A 20,674-nucleotide genomic window follows, 5' to 3' on the forward strand; every position below is an offset into this window, starting at 1 on the left:
CTGTATTACCAACTGCTTGGTCTGTGCCTACCTTACTGTTCATAGTTAGATGATGTAGAGCAACTTGGGGTGGCTGGCACTTAGAGGCTTTGGGAAGAAAAAGATAACTCTCCTAATTATTTTCTTCTTTCTTATATTAAAAAAAAATAAATGTGTTTTACTAACCACTTAATTTGATTAGCTGTGACCTGTAAAAATGATCTTGCTTATTAATGCTTAAAACTGCTTAAGACTTTGGACCTTTTAGTTTTTTTCTGTCTTTCCAAGCTATTGAAACAGATTGAATTATAGTTTTGACTAAATAGGTTCTGCATTTCAGTGTTTCTATTAAGGACAGCTATGTAAGGGAGCTACTAATTCTCTCTGCATGAAAGCTTTTCAGTTCAAAATCAAACTAACAATTCAATGTACTTTTGTACAAGTACATAAAAAAATCAAATTTCTACCTTCTGTAACATATACCAACTTAATCTGCAAGGTATTTGCAATCTTCTCTATGAGAAGGTAGAATTGATTTCAAAGTATTTAAATCTTTTTCCCCCCTTAAGCAGTTTTTTATTGTCTAGTTTCTCAGCTCCTTTTCCTGTCCTGTTTTCTACACTTTTGTCTATCCCAAAGCCTCTGAGTGTGTTCACAACCAGCTGCCTTCTGCATGTAGTGTTGCATGTAAGTAGATGGCCATATATGGAAAGTCTTTCCTAAAGTATCAGCTGGGTGCGGCATGACTAAAGTGCAGCTCAGGCCATCAGCAGGCACTAATCGATAGATTCTGCAACTGGTGCTTTTCTTTTGTTTATCAATGCTGCTTACAGTTAAATTTTGCACTGAAAGATATGTTAATTGAAAAGCAAAGTATCAACTGCTTTCAAATGGACATCGTTAGCTGTTGGTGTGTAACTGTGGGTTTGATACTTTCTTGGGCATACACAGAGTGACTGAGCTGAAGGCAGGGATTTGCACGGCTACAGCCTTTTGTAATGTTTGACCTCAAGCTCAGCCACAGGAGTTCAGTAGAACTTTGGTAGTGGTACTGTGTATAGTAGTAGTATGGTTACAGGTGAGTCTTAAAAATATAAAACTAGTAGTCGTGAGATAAATCCACCATATTATTTTTTTTCCAGAACACCTTAATTTTTATTTATCCCTACAAAACTATGCTACACCTCTGAATACACTCAGGGTCCTCTATATTTTGAATACTTTTATGAAATGATTCCTCAGGCAATAAGGTTGCTAAAATGCATAGTGTTAACATGTAGAAAGTCCTGAAAAAACGGAGGCACTCTCTCTGTGGTATTTTTGTGGTGTTATTTTTGGTTTAAGAAATTAATAAATACATTTGTTGTTTGTACTAGCAACTAAGCAAAATTATCATTTAACTGAATATAGATTTACCTTGATGAAGTATGGTTTTGTTTTATTGATCTACAGTGATACAGATTTACCTTGATCAAATAGTTTACCCATAGCTTCAAGCTATGTATATGTTTGGGCCAGTTTGTGCTTTTCACCCACAGCTCACAAAGGAGGTAGTATTTAATATTTGAAATTATCAATGAAAGACTAAAGCAAAATTCTTCGTCACAAATTAAATTGGTTTAATGATATATTGAAGCAATAGATAATTTCATACAGTATAAAAGGTTCGTGTGTTTAAATTTTTTAATGCTTGCTATTAACCTAAAGAAAAAGTGGCTTGTTATATTGAGGTTGTTTTTATATATATATATATATGTTTTGACTAAAAACTATCTTTAATAAAAAGCTGGAGTAGTTTTTATCTGAGAAGATAATCATCAGTGAGTATTTCGCAGCTCCATGTTCATTCCATTTTTTTACTTTACAGTTGCAAAACATTTTAAAATTCTGTTGCTTTCTGAAGTCTGACAGTTTCTGGCTATCTTATTGTTTCTTGAAGTTACTGAGGAAAAATGCATAGCATTTGCTCTATAAACAGGTTTGCTTTACTGTTCGGTGCATTTTCTATGCAATAGTGATTGGAAATTAGGACATTGTATAAAGTAAATATATCAAGATAAAGAGTTAGTTGTGCCTCAAATTAAACAGGACTCCATACTAAATGCACAGATCAAATAAAGCAACCATCTATGAAGAACCCATGAAGCGCTTAAAGCTTGTGTTTGGGATATTTTTGTAACCTGAGCTATGAGTTATAAAATATTTGACATCACCAAACTGTTCCTTTAGGTTGCTGTGCTGGTACAGCTCTTTGTTTGTGCAGAAACTAATTCTGGTAACATCATTTTGCTGAAGTAGCTTATTTTAATGCAAAACTTTGGTGATGCCCACTCCTGCTTCACAGTACAGAATCATTCACTAAACCTGGATATTGACATCACATTGCTTTTCATACTTCTGTCATCTTATGCTTTAAGTTTGCTTTGATGTTTGTTACCAGAGGATTGAATCAATGATCTCTCTGTCTCTCTCATGTTATTTTGTAAAAACACCCAGTGCAGAAAATGAAAATGGCAGTAACAGTCTTAAAGCTCTTGCCTTAGATCTTGCTGTACTTCTGTTTGGGTAAGGAAGAGTGTCCTTTTTAAACAAGTATGAACTCATTGAGAAATTTCTTATTAAAAATGGCCTTAAAAATAAGTAATTATATTGGCATTCTCCTGCTCCTGTCTTGATATATCTATTCATAAAGTGAGAAGTAGGTGGTTTTTAGAAACACAAATCACTGCAGCTGTCAGTGTGGTCAAGTGCACAGAAAACCAGCTTAAAAACCCCTCAGTCCTAATAATCTCTGAACTATACATAGGAATGACATTGTTTTGGGTGAAAGTTATTTGCAAGTTAACTGGCTCTCTAGTTGTTATTGTTACTAACCAGACTTGATAGAATGGTTCTGATCTCTAGAAATGTATCTGAAGGTATAGTTTATATTACTGAAGAAGAAAGCAACTTAGTCCTAGGAATGAATAGAAGAATGCAATCATTGGTTCAGTTCTCTGCTCTGTATGATGCATGATCAACTGTGATGTGACTTTGCTGCTCTGAGTGTCTGTGGCCATTACAGCAGTTCTGACTCTGCAACTGTTCTTGATGTTACAGTGGACTAAAGAGGATGGACATAGAACTGCCACCTCTGCTGTCCCTAATCTGTTTGTTCCATTGAACACCAATCCAAAGGAGGTCCAAGAAATGAGGAACAAGGTTTGTAATAGCAGTTAAAATAACTTCTTTTTTAGTCATCACCACAATTAAGTTGTGTATTTGTAATGAACTAATTTACTTCGCTATAATGACATTTTGAGGGCTCAGTAACACAGTTCTGGTGTTATCCTTTCCCTTTATAACTAAATAATGAAACAATTCCTAAGTGTCCTGAACTCCTCTTGGAAAAAGTTGGTATTTCTGTTCACTATATGGAGATGTTTTTCAAAGACTAATTTTTCTTAGACCAGTTGCTGTATACCTGTGAAACAGCCAGTCCTGAGTTTATGGTAGTAATTCTGTACCCTGAGATCATAGTTTTACATTAGTGACATGTTTTCCTGTTCTGGTAATACCCGTTGGAATTTTGTGGCCTAGACAAAGTAGTCTATAGATCTCTCTCTGTATTTCAATGTACTGTATTACATAGTACTGTATTAATGCACTGATTATTGCAGACTTTCTTTCTTTTGTCTTTGGAACTGCAAGTTAATATTTTTGAAATGAGCTTGCAGTTAATTTTCCTGGTTTTGAATTTCAGATCTTCTTGTCCAGTCTACCAACAGAAAAGCACTGAATGGATTGGGGTTTTTTCCACTTTATTTCTTTTACATTATAAAATATGCTCTGGTATCTTGTTAATATTAAACTTGTTCTGGATTGTTTTGATACCTCTAATTGATAGCCACATGGTGCATTGGAATTAGCATTCTGTCAAAGAAAGGCTGTGTGCAGGGATACTAGCAGGAGTCTAAAATAATTTGTATATAGCTGACAGAACTTATGCTTGGCACTGTAAAATAATAACCACTTGAAATGAGAATTACCATGAAATTTCCAAGCAGTTTTTGTGTTTCAAACACAAACCTTGCTTTATTAAAAACTTGAAAGAAGTGACTAAGAGATTAAGTCTTCAAATTTTACACTTTCTCAAGGATGAGAAGGGTGGTAAATTAGAAACAAGTGAAAAAGATGGGGGAACCTTGTGCTTTCTGAGATACCAAGTATTAATAATACTTCTTGTTTGTGTATTTGTATGTATATATTTTTCATAAAGTCAATGCCCTTTTTAGTTGTAAAGTACAGATCTTTTAAGATGTGTGCTTTTCTTCATTTATCTTGGAACAAGAACTAGAATATTTTAGAAATAAATATTGAGTCAGTTGTTATGAATTCTTTACCACTGAAGGATATATAATTTTAATAGATAATAACTAGGTTTAGAAATCTGATTTCTGTCCCCATCTTCTCTATTGGAATAACTGGGAGGTATTTAGGATGCAGCAAAAGGGGTGTTCTAGAGAATTCCAGAGTGTCACTTTATCCACAGAGAAGTTATTTATCTGTCCTTTTGAGGATATTATCCTGATTATGTGCAAAAATGGAAAGTTGTGCAATGTTTTACAGTAAGTTCTGTATGAGGATGATATTGTGGTGCTAGATCAGTAACTAATGACAGAAACCTGCAGCTGACTGGTCTGGTAGAATAGACAGAAAAGCAGAGAGGTAATACTTCTTTTTCTATTCACTTTTCACAAACTGGAGTTACCTGTTACGTGTTTTACCATGCTTTAGTACTGAAAAGCAAAAGACAATACCTTCTGTGGTACTTAAAGACTAAATTCTGAGTAATGTCAGGAAACAGCCAGGAACCTGAACATTTATGTTCAAGTGGTGTTTATAAGCTCAGCTTCATTTGACAGCCCTGTGGCCGCAGCAATTAGCACTGGTTGCTGCCTGTTGGAAGGTTCACTCCCCCTTTTCAAACACAAAAATATGATCAACTTTTCTCCATTGTTCATGTGATAGTTGTTCATTCTGCTGCTTTCCTTTACAGATCCGAGAGCAAAATTTGCAGGATATTAAAACAGCAGGCCCTCAGTCACAGGTTCTTTCTGGGGTAGTTGTGGACAGGAGCCTTGTACAGGTGAGAGTATTCAATTCCTGAAACTATTAGTTTAATCTTTACAATCTTCTGCTTTCACCTAATATATCACTATGAAATTATTCTTTAATTGGCAGAGAGTAACTGTTTATAAGGTAAGTCTTAGAGGTAATACCATTGTCTTTGCAAGAGTGCTCAGGATCAGAAATTTAGAGGCTTCAGCCATATACCCCAAGCATGTCTGTGGAGGATGCTTCTTGGTTTTTTTGCTGAATGTAATGCATGAAATTCAGAAGCCTTATTTATATGGGTTAGATTCTTGTTCAAAACTAGTTGAGCTTTGTGACAGCTTTTTGTTTCTTTGATTTCTGAGTTTATGTATCTTGAAGGATTAATACTGGGCACACCAGGCTCACTGTGGGGCAGTAGTGTTTCATGTTAAATATGGGATTTCATGATTCATAATACTTTATTTGAAGAGCAGTTTGGGAAAAAATGCTATTACCTCAATGAAACTTAAAAGCAGTGTATCTGGATATACAAAAGACTATAAATCATAGCTTCAAGTCAAGTAAGAATTAGAGCTGTACAGTTATACTGTATAGCCAAATAAAGCTTTCTATATCCAAGTGCTTTCAACTGCCCCAGATAAGTATTTTCTGATAATACTTTTTAAAGATTGGCAAGTCTTATCATGACCGCAGCATTATTTATGTTGGGTGTTATATTGTGTGCATGTCAATTCACTGTCATATGCAATTTCATATACCAGTTTCTGTTTCTTTGCATGTTTTTAGCAAGCATCACAATGCTTTCGGTTGATGTTGTAAAGCCCGGGCTCGGTTTGCTCTGTTTACTCAATTTACTGTTGCAGGATGCTCCCCTCTCAGACTGTACGGAATCTATTGAAGGGCTCGATCTCACAGAGCAGGCCTTTAGTCCTGCTAAATCTCTGTCTGTTAGAAAGGTACTGCCCTGTCATACTGCTCTAAATACTGTTGTTCACCCTTCATTTAACCTCTCCTTACCCTGACCTTTTTCCTCTGTAAGAAATGATTTGGCTAGAAAATTTTAAAAAATGAAAATAGATGGATCTTCAAATTATGTGTATGCAATGATGCAAACAGTTACTTTACTCTGTTAAGAGTGTCTGTAGAAGCTGGTGAGGAAACACTTTTGATGTTAAGGTGCTGATCAGGTCCTGCATATAGAGGATTTCTTTATGCATGCTATTAGTCTTGAATTATTCTAATTTGAGATCAATTTAGAATTAGTTTAATCTCAGCCTGATTACATGAGTGTAAGTCTGAGGATACTCTGTGTGTTATGTGACACTGCCCACTCTTGATCCCAGAGCTCTGGACAGCTGGCTTCCTTCATACTTCCTGCAATTAGCTGCAAGAGTTGCTAAGTAATGCCCTACATGTGCAAAATAGATTTGTTTTCACACTTGTAGTCATGTTTGTGCTTGCATAATGTCAATTAAATACAGAATAAGTTCAAGAGGTGTAGACGTGTTGTGGTGGGCAGTCCTTGGGGCTGGCTGAATGGAGCAGCTGCACACTGCAAATAACATTTCTTAGAGCACATCTAGTGTGGAAGCACAGTGTGTAAATAAGCATCAGTGCCTCCTCTGCTCCAGTGTTTTTTTTAGCTAAAATATTGTTAAATCTTGGTTTTAGGTTGTGCCTAAACAGCTCATTATCAGAATAGCTTTTGCATGAAAGAAAATACAGAATACTTTGAATTACACCATTGTTGGAAAACTTGTGGTTTTATAACTCTTTCTAAAGGGTAATGAGCCAGTTTGTGTTATAGATACTTAGATCTTATGAATATGATGGTCATATTTTTCACATTGCAGTTTGTTTTGTCCATATTCAGAAAGGAAAAATAATAAAACACCATTTCTGGGTTTAAGACAAAAAGTAAAATAAAGCCAAATTCTTTCAGGCAGTGCATGGCTTTTATTTTCCACATAATAATACCTTCAAAGTGAAAAATTACTTTTATGACAGGTCTTTTTTTAATAGTGATATATTTCAAGTATTATGTTCAAACAATGACATAGCTTTTCTGTAAAAGTAATCAGATAGTTTACATGCATTTTCAGAGATGGCAGAGAACCAACAAATGTTCTGTTGGTTTTGTGATTTTTGTCTAGTAGTATCCTGTTAGGGTTTAGATGTCCAAATTGTTTCTTTTTTTTTTGTGGTGTCATGAAAGTGCTTTCTGCCTGAAATAGTGTGTAAAATTAGACCACAATGTAAATTACAAGAGGAATTATGAAATAGAAGTGGCCTATTTAATAATCTTCATTATTTTAACATGGATTGTGACCTGAATGCTTAATAACTTCCTGTTTGGAGAAAAAAAATAGCAACCCAAGAAACAAAACCAAAACAAACAAACAAAAAACCCACAAACCAAACAACCTCTTTCTAAAAAAATGTCACCCAAACCAGAAAATCCAATGAACCCAAAAATAACAGCAACAAAACACAACCACCAGAGACATTTCCTTGAAAGATTCTGCCATAAAACAGTTGTGTTTTGTGGAACAAAGGAAGTGTAAGCAATCTTACGATGCCCACACAAACTTCACCTGAAAATTTCAATGAAACTGAGGAATTCTGTACCTGAAGGACTTAAGGATTTTTAGGTACCAGACAATTAGAAGTTCTCAGTTGACAAATTCTTAAACATTCAATGACAGTTTGTGTAAAAAGTTTCACATAATTGCAGTAACACAATGTATTCTATTTTCAATTAACATTGAGATTTATATCAAACACTAATGCACACTATTTTGGATGAAGAAATGCCTCCTTGTGCACAGCATGCATGTATTGCTTTGAGCTCCTGTGCCTATGGCTGCAGCAGTGAATACTCACTCCATCTTGCCTCGTTGCTTGCTTTATCCATGTTCTGAGAAGTCCTGACCATGTTGCAACACAACCTCCTTGTGCCTCATGTAATTTTATTCCTGGTCAGACTTGGTTAACCAAGCTTCTGCTGCAGTCTTGGCTGATTGACAGGGAATGTTGGTTATTCTTACCAACAACCATTCTGCAGTCTCATAAGAAAATAAATTCTCATGAATTTTCAGTAATTTTAAATAGAAGGGGATTCACCCATTTTGGGTCTCTTCCTTTAGAATGGAAATTCTGTGGCTTTTTTCTTAATCCAGACTCTCTCAGTGCTGCCCCAGAGGTGACACTGAGTTTGAGTTGTAACTTCTACATGAACAGTACCTCAGGAATCTTGGTGTTTTGGATAAAGGTGCTGCATTAATGTTAGATTGTGTTAGGAGCAATTGTTAACTTAGACCCTTATTATGAACCTCCTGTCTGATTGAAAGAAGAATTGGCATATATAAAGTGCCAGTTTTGGTCATATTTATCCCTGAGAACAAGGTGAAGTGCTTGCCTGTTAAATAATGGTCAGTTTTGAATTTTTCAAAAGCCAGGTTTGGTCTAGAAGTTACAAAATTACTTGATTATCTAAATTTTTATGTAGGAAGTATGAAGTCCATGTTTAATATGAAGATATATTGCATATCATTAGCTATAAATGACTTTCCCTTTGTGTCTGTGTATGTATGCCCTTACAGAGTAAAAATGCATTCTCTTCATAAATATCTATCCAGTGTTTCTTACAGTGGAGAAAATGCTGTTGATATTTGAGTGCATACACATGTGATCAAATTTCAAATTTTCATCCAAATACTTTCAGAATCATCATCAAAGTAATACTAGGATCAACCTAATCCCAAAGGGATCACTAGAACACTAATTTTTTTAATGTCATCTTATGCTGAAACAGAGTGTGAGTCTATGGGAATTTATTCCTTCTCTACAGGTTCTTTAATACTGGAAGTAACTCCAGACCAATTTTCTTGTTCAGTTTTTCTCAACATCCTTAGGAATCTCTGAATGGTATGGTCAGGTTGATAGCTTTGCAAAATCTTGTCTATTTTAGTGTCACATTTAACAATTGGAAATATGTTCTGTACTGTCTTTGTAGTCCTTTATACTTGTTTGCTTTCTGTCCCATGTTTCATTTTGTGTTGTATGTTTTATTTGAATTCTTGGAAGGCTGTTCTGTGGCCTAGTCTGTGGAGTAAAACATATCTTCTTGATTTAGAAGTAATGATGGTTTAGATTAATCATACTAGTATAGAGTAACCATATTGCAGAACTTATTAACATATTACTATAATTTATTTCCCACATAGACTCAGACCCTCTACCAGTATCATTTTCATTTGTGGCCTTTGAACAGCTTTTGTATTATTGACACTGAATAAAACTGGATAAAAAAAGTTTTTAAAATAAAAGTTAAAATAAACCAGAAGTTTTCCTTTCTTATATCTTGTATAATTTTTCTGCTTTTATGATCCAACATTCTTCCTCTGATCTTTTCAATGCTACTTCTCTTGAGTCAAAGCTATTCAGCAAGTACAAATACTGTTTGCAGAGATTGTGGGTGTTTTTTGTGAGGGTTTCATTTTGGTTTTGGTGGTTTTTTTTTGTTTTGTTTTGTTTTTTGGGGTTTTTTTTGTTTGTTTTTTTTTTTTTTCCCAGCCTAGTGAATGTGATAAGCTTAATTTGCTGCTTTCATTCCCAGTATTTAACAAAGGTACTCTCCTGAGTAGGACAGCACATCATGCCCAGTGCACCAGGCATCTTCATACTGCCTGTCTTGCTGTTTATTCCCATTAAATCAACAGACCTTCAGTAGCATTCTGTTTCATTAGAACTTGTTCTACCCAATGATTCTGGATTTAACTTGCAACATTCAAAGAGATTCTTAGAAATTCCAGGGATACTAATGGGTACAGTGTGTCTTGTTCCCAGAAAGCTATAGAAACTCTGCCTGAGATCAATGCTTTACAAGGTCCTGCTGCTTATGCTCAGTTTCAGTTAAAACTATGAACTTAGTTTGAAGTGTGGACAAAAACAGAAAGGGAAATATCAGTTTTTTGCCATCTTTAAAAGCTGAGACCTGTAGTTTTAGGGGTGTTTTGAATTTTCTACAAAACAATTAGGATTTGTAAAAAAGTTGATGTTTCTCTGACCCTTTTATACATTATCTTCTGAGAAAAGCTGTCGCTGTCAAATCAATGCTTCATGGATATAGTTGAGAAAAGGCTTTTGACATTCTACTGACATTCTACATATAGAATGAATTCTCTTATTTTATGAAGAAATGGAAGTGATCTGTAATGTTTTAGAGATGTTTCTCTCCTGCAGTTCCTTTCAGGAACTTTTCCTTTCTTGCAATGAAGATTTATTGTTAGGCTGTTTGTTCTCTGGCGTTTGCTTCCCAAAGAGCAGCAAAGATTCTAACAACCGTCTTTCCTCCCTGGGTTGCTGTAGACCGGATTTCTGGAGATCTCTCATCAGGCTTTCAGAACTGCTCGTCCTCCTTCCATCCAGACATCCCTGTCACTTCTTTGGTGCTGACAACTTGTCCAAAGCAGCCCTTGCCATCCAAAACAGCATTCTGTCTATTTGCATCATCAGTTTTACAGTGGCTATCCTGTGCTTGTCCATGAAGTGTGGACATGGGATGGAATGTTTGTCTCTCTTTAGGCACTGCATATTTTTGAACTATGCTTTCTTCTAAATATTGGTACAGGCAACGTTTGAATATGGAGATGACGTGGGTCAATCAGTAGCCCATACCTATTGGCTAATGGAGTTCAGATATCTCTTTTTGATAATGAAGAGTTTGGGTCTCACCATGACTTGGGGCACAGGTCACACATCAGCTGTTAACAAACTAGTGTCAGAGTTCTGTATATCCAATGGAAAAAGCCAAATGCTTAGACAATTTGAGAGATAGAGCAACTATCTCCAGGCAAGCATTTTCTGTACATGAGGCAATGAAAATCCAGGGGCTGTAGCCATTACCATAGGAATAGAGAAGAAAAATGAAAAGCTTTAACATTAGAGAATCTGATGCAATTGCTTTTGTCCACTGGAATTTACTGTACTTAGACTTGCTCATTATATTTTTATTTTTATAACTTTTTATCTGGCTTATATGACAAATGTTATAGATGTAAATATGCTAACTTGTATCTGATTACAGTTAAACCTAATTATTTTAAAATGGCTTATAATAAGCTGTTAATCTGATGTATACAGAACATATACAAGGTGGCTTTTTACTATAACATCTGTTCGGTGTAATGTAGTAGCTGAAAGAAATAGCTTTTCTGTTATCAAAAAAATAAAAAGCAAAACAAAAACCCAAAGCAAAATAATAATAATAATAAAAGCCCAAAACAAAACAGAAACAAAAATACCCATGAGCTGAGTTCTTGACCCTTTATGAGTATTCTGTGCCCAGACTACCATGCAGGTGGGCCTGGTATCATGTTTCTTTTGTGGTGAGAAAACTAAACTTGATAAACTTTTGTGACTTCAAATATTATTCAGCTACACTGTTTGGCTGCTGTTTGATTTACTGCTTAATGGTGGATATTCCCTGGTAGAGACCTGTTTTGTCCTTTATATTAACCTCCTGTTAATCAGATTAAAAAAAAAAATCTGCAATAGATTTTTTTTTTTTTTTACTTAAAAGAGGAAAAAGTAGCATTTTCTAGGTTAAGTTTTTGGTTTGTTTTTGATTGCTTTGTAGCCTCAATACATCTAAAGGTTCTGCAAGTTACTGCTTGATTGCAGATGTATCTTGATTTTCTTTTGCCAGGGAGAACTGGTGACTGCATCAAAGGCAATAATTGAGAAAGAATATCAACCAAAAGTCATAGTGAGCACAACAGGACCAAATCCCTTCAATAAACTTACTGATCGAGAACTGGAAGAATATCGCAAAGAAGTAGAAAGAAAGCAGAAGGGACCAGAAGGTTGGTTTCTCTGAGTGTGTTTTTTCTGCAATAGACTGCAGTACCAGCAAGTTTCTTAGTAATTGGAAAGAGGGTTACCTGCAAAGGCCATGGATAAATTACCCAGCTTTTGTATGTTTCAGTTTTATCAGTGTGAATTAGAAATTTGAAAAGTATATTAGAGATCTAAATGTTTTAACTGTGTTCTTTAAAATGCTAAACTCTAAAACTGTCCTTATAGACAAACTGGGCAGTAGGGCCATTTACTCCTGCTGGTAGGAAGTTGAAAGCTTCCATCAAAAAGGTGTTTTGGTACTGGTTTCATTCTGCTTTGTTTTCCTTTGCCCTAGAGATTCGGTGAGGGAATGGTAGTACTTCATAGCAGCAACGCTGCAGATTTTGAAGTCATTGAAATTTGTGGATTTGAAAAGTCCATTGAGTGGAGAATTGATTATTGCTTGGAAAATGTGACATGTTGTGGGAACTTCTACCAGAATGGACTTTTTCAATTATCCTAGAACTATTACAGATTTGTGCTATACAAAGAGACTGTTGCTGCATCTGAAGTGGTTCTCCTGCTTTACTTTTGAATAATTTTAAGGCATGATACTTGGAATGCTCATCTGTTGTGAGGTTTTGAATTTGAGTGATGCAAGAATCCAAAGTGCTGTTTTTTTCACAGTGTGAGTTCCCAGCAGTTGCTTTTTGGAACCACAATGTAGGAACCATTGTGTTTGGTTTGAGTGGGGTGGGGTGGGGTGGGATGCTGTGCTGTCATGCCTGTTTAACTGCATACCTTTATTCTGTCAGTAACAATGCCACATCCTTCAATAAGGTATCAAAATATGGAGAGACTGTGTTACTGAGACAGACATCAGCTGGGGAACAGAGTGCAGTACTTAGAAATCAGACCATCAGTGAGCAAAACACGTCAGATAAAAAATCTCTGGATTTGAAAGGGAGATCAAACACCTTTCAAGGAAAAGATACGAAGACTTTACAGGATCATGATGTATCATCACTGTCTAAGTCTTTAGATAACATTCAGTTTGCTGCTGCATGGGTTTCTTGTCAGACCATGCAGCAAATCATCCCACATCTAAATGGAGAAGAGCCAGATGGGCAGAAGTCTTCCCATAAGGAATTTCATACTGCAGTGATCAAAGCATTAAGGTCTGATCCTGACCTTTTGGCTGAGGCCTCAGGTATTACTAACACGGTACAGCTGCGCTTGCAATCCAAGGAACCACCTCTTTATCTGCACCATGTGGAGATTCTGTCAGTTGACTCTCATCTGTGGGACTGATTTTACTTTAATTGTGTTAGGTGAACTGGATGGAACAACACTTCAGTGTTGTTCCCAATATATGGTGCATTCTGTTAATGTTTTCCTTTGGATCTAGGGCTATTTAAAGCTGGAAGCAAAGGGGACCCTCCTTACTAATAACAAATACTCAAACCACTGCGAAATCTGTTTGGAATCATATAATTACTGCATGTTTTTCTGATTATTTGTGCAGTCTTCTTTTCTTTTGGGATGCAATTCTGTTTACTCCAAATTTCAGCAAAACAAAGCAAGCAAAAGTGTGTTATCTTGTGTAGACCTGGTAGCATATCCCCTCCTCCCTATTCGTTTATATCTTCCTTGTGGTTTTTCCTCACAAGTTTTCTTTATAATAGCAGCATAAACTAATTAATAAATTATTTTATTATTCATGCGTGCTTAAAGGAAAAAAAAACCTCCAAAGAGAGGTACTGAGCACAACAACGACTTGAACAGTTTTGTTAGTATCAAACTATCACTTACTTTTCTTTTGCTTGTTTTGGTATTATTTAATATCCTGGCAGAATTTTGATTCAGAAAAATGTGTCAGTATCTTTCTTGCATGGAGCAAAAGGACACTTACTTTCTTACATGCAGAGAACTTTTATTTGCCTTTTTAATTTCCCTTTGTCTACACCTGCAGAGCCTTCAGAAGATGGCAGGCCACAGAAAGAGAAGAGCCCCCCTGACCCCAGTTCAGCTCGCACTCCTCCCAGCACGCCGATTAAAATAGAGGAAGGTACGTTCTGCTCCCTGGGGGCCAGGGGAACCAGTAACTGCATCCTTAGCGACTGAACTAGAGCTAATAACAGTAAATGACCTCGTGTGTTTCATTGTTGTACTACCACTGAACTGCGAGTCTGACAGTTTCGTTTACAATAATAAAGAAGTGTGCATTAATATAAAGACAAATTTCCATCTCTTCAGAATTGCCTTGTCATCTCTTGGTGTTTCTCAACTGATTTACCTTTTTGTACATTTTCTGTGAGGTAATTGCTCTTTCTAAATGAAATAGTGTCTGATGGTGAACCAGACACATATCTAGATGCTTTGGTAAATCTTCACTGATTGCACATTTCTTAAACATTATTGTACTTGGATTACACCTCATTAGTTTTCCTATTCAATTTGAGCCTAAATTTGCTTATTTGCTCACCTTATGTCATAATTTTAACTAAAATGAGAGCAGGGCTGCTAAAGTTGATAATTCCCTAAAAAAAGGATAAAATTACCATCTTGATCAGGTGTAATCCAATTATTGTCTTGTTTCCTTTACCTTGTACATTGGATATATCATTTGTCTGTTAGTCTGCCATTCACTACTTCATCTCATTCTGTTTTTCTACAAGAATGGTTGCAACCATTCTTCTAACGTAACACAATGGCTGTGATGAATGCATAGATTCTCTACTTGTGCTTTTTTCTTCTTGTGGCTGCGTTACAAACAGGAGATGGATATGCTAAAGAATACCTGTTACCATAGTAAGTATCATTCCATACTCTGACCTGCTTTTGTGCTTTGCTTCACTCTTGCATCTTTGTTTACTAAAGTTTTTTTTTGTTGTGCTTTTTTTAAAAAAGCAGGCTTTTTCAGTTGAGATGTTGATTTCTTTACTTCTCAATTCCATGTAATTCCAGGCAGTTGCAGTTCTCATGTTAAAGCACACTCCCCCTTTGAGAGAGACTGTGAAAGTCACCTTCCGTGTTTCCATATCTGTGTGTCCGATTCCTCAGTTTAAAAAGGAATAATCTGAAGTTGCCTGGCAGATATAGCTGAAACATCCCTGGGAGTTTCTGCCCCAACAGTTTGCTGCTGCCCACACAGCTTGGGCCTGGTAAAAAACGGGAAGAGTTCCTAATCTATTCCAAAGCAAAATCCACTGACATGGATTTAAATTTACCCAGCAGACTTCTGCACGGAAATGGATATGGGACTACTCCTATGTTTTGTGTTAACTGTAGGGCATTCAAATTCCAACCAATGAATAACAGCAAGTACTTGGTGGCAGCAACTTCTACAGCTGTTTTGGCTAGCTCTGCAGGGCTCCTTTGGATTATACTTTAAAGGAATAAGGATGTTTGTATGTCCTGTTATATCCAAAAGTGTATTTGTCATAGGTGTGAAAGGCAAACTATATTGTAGACACCTGTGATGTTACTGATAAAGTTCTAAAACCTGAAAGTTCTTTAAAACAGGGAATTGTGTTTGACAAACTCTTCTAGTATAAGTTTTCCAGGACAAACATACAAAGCTTATTTTAGAGAATAACTGGAAGTTCATACTAGGATGACTTTGGTTGGGGGAGGTTCCATTGAATGACAATGTTGTCAGTATACAACCTCTTCTCAACTTTGATTCAGCATATTCTTTCTATTCAAGTGTAGCTGAAATCAGTCAAGTGTTTTTTAACTCAGTTATAGTCTAGTTTGTATGTTTGTCCACACTGTTGTGTTGAAAAAAAAAAATGAAACCAGAACTTCATAAACATTTCTTTTCTTAAATAATGTGAATTGTAAACACACACCAGTATTGATGTTATGCTTTAAACTCTTAAGCCACAGTGTGTGTACACACATATATATATATATATATAAAATAAAGGGAAAGTATGGATGTAAACATTATTATTTAAAAAAAAACTTTTAAATTGTTGAAGTGCTGCTGAATTCTTAAACTGTAAATAGGTTTTGCAGTAAGACATAGATTTTTAAAGCTTTCTAGTTATGTTAATGAAATCCATCCAGTAGAGTAGCAGGGCACTTACATGTTGTGTGCTGGCTTAATTGCATGTGGAATTTGTAAATCTTCTGAATTCTGGTAAAATAGTGCCCTTAGCAAACCAGATAAACAGATGTTTGCTTGATTCCAGCATCATTAATCTGTTTATTAAGGATGATGGGAACTTGACAAACCGGGAAGGATGGCAATCCTGGGTTAATGAGTTGCAAACCCATTTATATTTATTCAGTGCTCAGGCCAGCTGGCAAATTCTGTTTGAATGCCTGTAGCTTCCTATTCTTTAATTTGAAGAATCTCTAGTCCCTTTTTTAAGACTTCAAAACTATTTTAAAACTTAATTTAAAAAAATAAACCTGACAGTCCAGTATGGTGCCTGTTCTACAAATTGGGCCAACTAATGAATAAAATATAATATTTTTTACTTGGAAGGGACCTACATCTAGTCCAACTGCCAGACCCAGTTCAGGGTTGACCAAAAGTTAAAGCTAATTGTCCTAATGTCTCTTGAACACTGACAGGCCTGGGGCCTTGACCAGCTCTCACTAAGTAGGAAGCCTATTTCAATGTCTGACCACCCTCTCAGAGAAGAAATGCTTCCCAAAGTCCAGTCTGAACCTACTCTGGTGCAGCTTTGAGCCATTCCCACACATCCTGCCACTGGATCCCAGGGGGAAGAGCTCAGCAATGTTTTTGGTTAATTCCTGAAAAGTCAACTCCAAAAACAGGGTAGTGGTAGTGAAGAACTGTAACTGGTGTTTCTTATTAATGTGTGTCTGCCATACATAGACAGGCTAAACTACAGCCTAAGAAGGCAACTTGTACTGTACATAACTGCTTTCCCTTTTTTGCTCTGATTTAAATCCTGCCTGCATTATAACTTTTAAACTGCTAACTTGTGCATTCTGAGTGTTTTGCACTGGATACTAGCATGTGTGGTGTTTATTTAACCTATTAGAACTTCATGGTGCTCTAGGCAAAACATGTTTGTTTCCTAGTAGGTATTCTTAGAACAGAACCCTCTAAAATATATCAGAGAATTATTAGTCCCATCTGGCAGAAGTAAAAAGAACAATGTCATTTTTATAGGAAAAATGTGAAAGTATAACAGTATTTTCTGTAAATTCTTGTGAAAGCCTTCAGTCTTTTCAAATTAAAACAAACAAGATCTTGAAAGGAGGAAAAAATAGTTGCCTTTCATTTGTGCCTCACAATGAGCGTGGCCTGGATTTTGCTCTAAATCCCTCCTTACGTAAGATCAGTGGGGATGGATGTGGCACAGCCGACGGGACAGCTCGGCTGCGGTGCACGGACAGCATTGCAGGGAGCCCCACAGAGCGCTGCTGGCTGAGCCCGTGCACAGAGGGGCCTTAAACACAGCATCCTAAAGCACAGCGGTGAGTGGGGACAGTGCTGCAGGCGAGGGAGGAGTGGTTCAGTTCCCCTTTGGACATACAGCTACCACTGGACTCTTGATGTTCCCTTTTACAGGGTGAGTTTGGCTGTTGACATCACATACAATAAACAAAACAAGCTGTATTGCATAACCTGCTGAGCTCATTTAATTCAATAAACTACATGGATTTTACTGATAGGAATCCATAATATGTACTCATATCTTGCAAAAAAAAAATGAAGCCTTTGTGATAGGAAATTATATTTTGAAGCAATTTTTGTTAGATCTCATGGAAGAATACTATGAAAATCTCTACATTGGGATTATAAATTGGCAAACCAACAATTTAGAAATTAATGAATTTGCATGTATGGGATCACTGCAAATCAGCAATTAATTTTATCTCTCCAAAAGGAATAAGAATAAAAGTGTGGAATTGCAAATCACTAGATTCAATTCCAGTGAAAACTGTAGGTTTAATTCCTGCTTTATTGCACTAAAATATTGTGTTGCCTGCAAATATCATGAGTAAAACAGGAGCGAGGTCTGAACAGTTACTTTCTTGCTGATGCAATTCAGCTTGATCTGTTCTGTGTGAAGAAGCTTAAAAACCCAAACAGAACTTTGGAATATCTTATTTCTTCTGTGCCCAAAGCTGGAGAACAGCCCTATTACAAAGGCTTTCATGCTAAGTAAATATATTAGTTTTTTGTAGAGCGCGCTCACCATCCACTTGCCTCGCTTGCCATGCTCCAGGGACGCTTTTGTAAACTGACTGTCACTGTCTGTCCGTCCACCAGAGACACGGCAGGACCAGACCTACAGAGATGACAGTGATGCTGCAACCTTCAAGCAAACCCTCCCAGATCTCACCCCCGATGAGCCTTCGGAAGCACTCAGCTTCCCTCCCTTAGGAAAGGAGGAAGGGAGATGTGATCACGATGTGCCCAAAAGCCAAACGGAACCACCTGCAGTGGAAAATAAAGAACCCCAGTCCCAACCCACTGAAGAGCCAGCAACACCAACAGCTGAGGAGGGGACAGCAGCTGATGCAGGTAGCGATGAATCTCCAGGGAAGTCCCCATCAAAAAAGAAAAAGAAGTTCCGCACTCCTTCCTTCCTGAAGAAGAGCAAAAAGAAGAGTGACTCCTAAAGGCCAACCCACTGCAGAAACACTGTCATATTTTAAACTCCATTAACCACTAGAATGTACCAGATTGTACTGAGTGTTTTGTCTTACTATGTAAATGAATGCCACAATTAATCCAACCAGCCCCTCAAGTTATGGCTTGATTGTTTAGGGTTATAACCAGAAACTCATGTCCAAAAAGGTGCTAATCCTGTGTGTTCAGCAGCTGCCACAGATCTGATCCCTAATTTGTAATCAGATGTAAATGACTTCCATGTGGAAGGCATTGATTCGCTATTTTTAATTTAAAGCCTGCACTGCTTTGCAAAAGAATATAAAAAAATTCACAATTAAAAATAAACCACCCATTGCTTACCACAATAAGTGTTCTTTCCAATATTCTGTTCCAAGTCACAAGTAAATTTCTTAAATTTTGACTTTTAGAGAGGATGCTTTTGCAGTGGTGCTCTCAAGGGGGGGTGAATTCTTGAACTGACATGTAAACTTATGCAAGCTTGTGAGTACAGGTTGTGGTTTGGCCAAGCTTTGAGGCTCTCCATTGCTTTCTCTCTTTCTCCCTTCTTGCTGTTGTTACAAAATGAAGGTGTTTTTCACTTTTTTTTTATAACTGGCTGGTGAAATCAGTCTTTGATGTCTAGGACTGAAATGTTCATGGTGTGTTCCACTCATGTTGTGTGTTCCAAGAGCCCAATCTTGGCTCCTTTTTTTTTTTTTAGTGAATTACAGTTAAAATCTGTCTTTGCTCTTGCCTCACTGAGTCATGTGGTGATTTGGCTGTTAGAAAAGGTTAAAAAGTAATTGAAGTAAAAGCTGGTGGTATGGAGCATGGGCAGATGTGTTTTGGGCCTTAGCACAGTTTTATCATCCTCTTAAAAATCCCCTTTTTGCACAACCTTGCTGTGCATGAACCCCATGTGCAGCCTTTTGTGTTTGTTCCTTCTTACTGACAAAAATGTAAATGCATTACACTGAATATTTCACCTTGTTTTATAGTAATTATATTTTCACTTGCAGAAGCTGGCATCTCTTGAAATCTTTTTGTTGTTGTTGCCAGCGGTTAAGTACAGAAATCCCATATAACCTTAAAGGTGTATTTTCACTGTTTGCTATAAATGTTTGTTTAATGTGCAGCATGGCAAATCACACTCACCACTGAGTTCACTATTTCACAGTTATTGCCATGCTTGTGTCTGTCACTAATTGTAAAAGTAGTTTCAGATCAGGCAGGTCAAGCTTGCGGAATTCTCTGGAAAGCGGGTGCTGTTCCCCGGCCCCGGCCGGCGGGGCAGTGACCAGTTCTGGTTTCTAGAATTTGCATTTTGGGTTTAGCAGCAGCAAACCCCAACACCCCGTGGGGGTGAGGGCAACACACTGACTCACAGTGTCTGTAACACAACAGAACATGGATGTAACCTTTTAGGACAATATTAAATGTTGCAATTGGTAAAACAGCAGAGAACTAATGCCTTACACTCATGCAGCAGAAAGTGCAGAGCGCTGGGTGGGTGGGGGTGGCTGGAGGCAGCTCTGGGCGGCAGAGCGAGGCCTGTGTCGGGCTGGCAGGTGCTGATGCTGGTTTTGAGTGGTGAAGGGGAACAGCTGGAAGTGGAATTGTGGAATTGAGCTGTCAGTGTTCAAGTGAGAACAGAGGGCTCGAGGTGGCCACTGGGACCGTGGGAAAGGTGACGGGGCCGGTGTGGGACAGAGCAGGCGGGCACTGGGCCAGAGCCCCTGGACAGCAGCACTCAGGCAGGACTGCATGGCAAGAATGGCTTTCAGCTTCTGCTCTAACATTGTATGTCCTTGTACACTAGGAAGCAAACAACACTTATTTTGCTAAATTGTGTTTTATTGCAGGGTCGTGACTAAATGACTAATTGCTGTATGTTTCAGTTCTTTACTGAAGTCCCTCCATTTATCTTGACCACATATGCAATGACTTTTAATTTCTAATTTTGTAGTTTGTTCTTTTAGTTCTTTGTATTAAAATATGAAATGTAGTTATGTATGGTATGGTTACACACTTTGGGGCAGAATAAAGTCCTGTATTTTTCTTTCTTTATTGCATCATTAAGTTCTACTCAAAAATAAAACTCTTGAAAAATAATGTTCTGCTTTCAAAATTTGTACACTTTTGTTCTGTAGC

At 37.1% G+C, this 20,674-nt stretch overlaps 1 protein-coding gene across 20 annotated transcripts in view; it reads left to right on the top strand.

Moving 5' to 3' along the window:
- The window catches only part of ADD1 (adducin 1), a 62,337-nt gene extending 41,704 nt beyond the window's left edge, over positions 1-20,633 (top strand). For 5 of the 20 annotated variants that reach the window (XM_085577611.1, XM_085577609.1, XM_085577610.1 and 2 more), the window contains 5 exons: positions 3,079-3,180; positions 5,018-5,107; positions 11,786-11,942; positions 13,889-13,984; positions 18,179-20,633. In XM_085577611.1, coding sequence (XP_085433737.1) covers positions 3,079-3,180; positions 5,018-5,107; positions 11,786-11,942; positions 13,889-13,984; positions 18,179-18,531 — 798 coding nt within the window. In that variant the 3' untranslated portion in view covers positions 18,532-20,633. Of the gene's footprint in view, positions 20-3,078; positions 3,181-5,017; positions 5,108-5,202; positions 5,221-5,939; positions 6,033-11,785; positions 11,943-12,751; positions 13,127-13,888; positions 13,985-14,693; positions 14,729-18,178 lie in introns of those variants that run through there. The other 15 variants (XM_085577606.1, XM_077782726.2, XM_085577605.1 and 12 more) reach the window with 11 other exon arrangements.
- The last annotated feature ends 41 nt before the right edge of the window (positions 20,634-20,674 follow it).

This window comes from Lonchura striata, chromosome 4 (genome assembly GCF_050655825.1).
Source record: "Lonchura striata isolate lonStrDom1 chromosome 4, ASM5065582v1, whole genome shotgun sequence".
Taxonomy (NCBI): domain Eukaryota; kingdom Metazoa; phylum Chordata; class Aves; order Passeriformes; family Estrildidae; genus Lonchura; species Lonchura striata.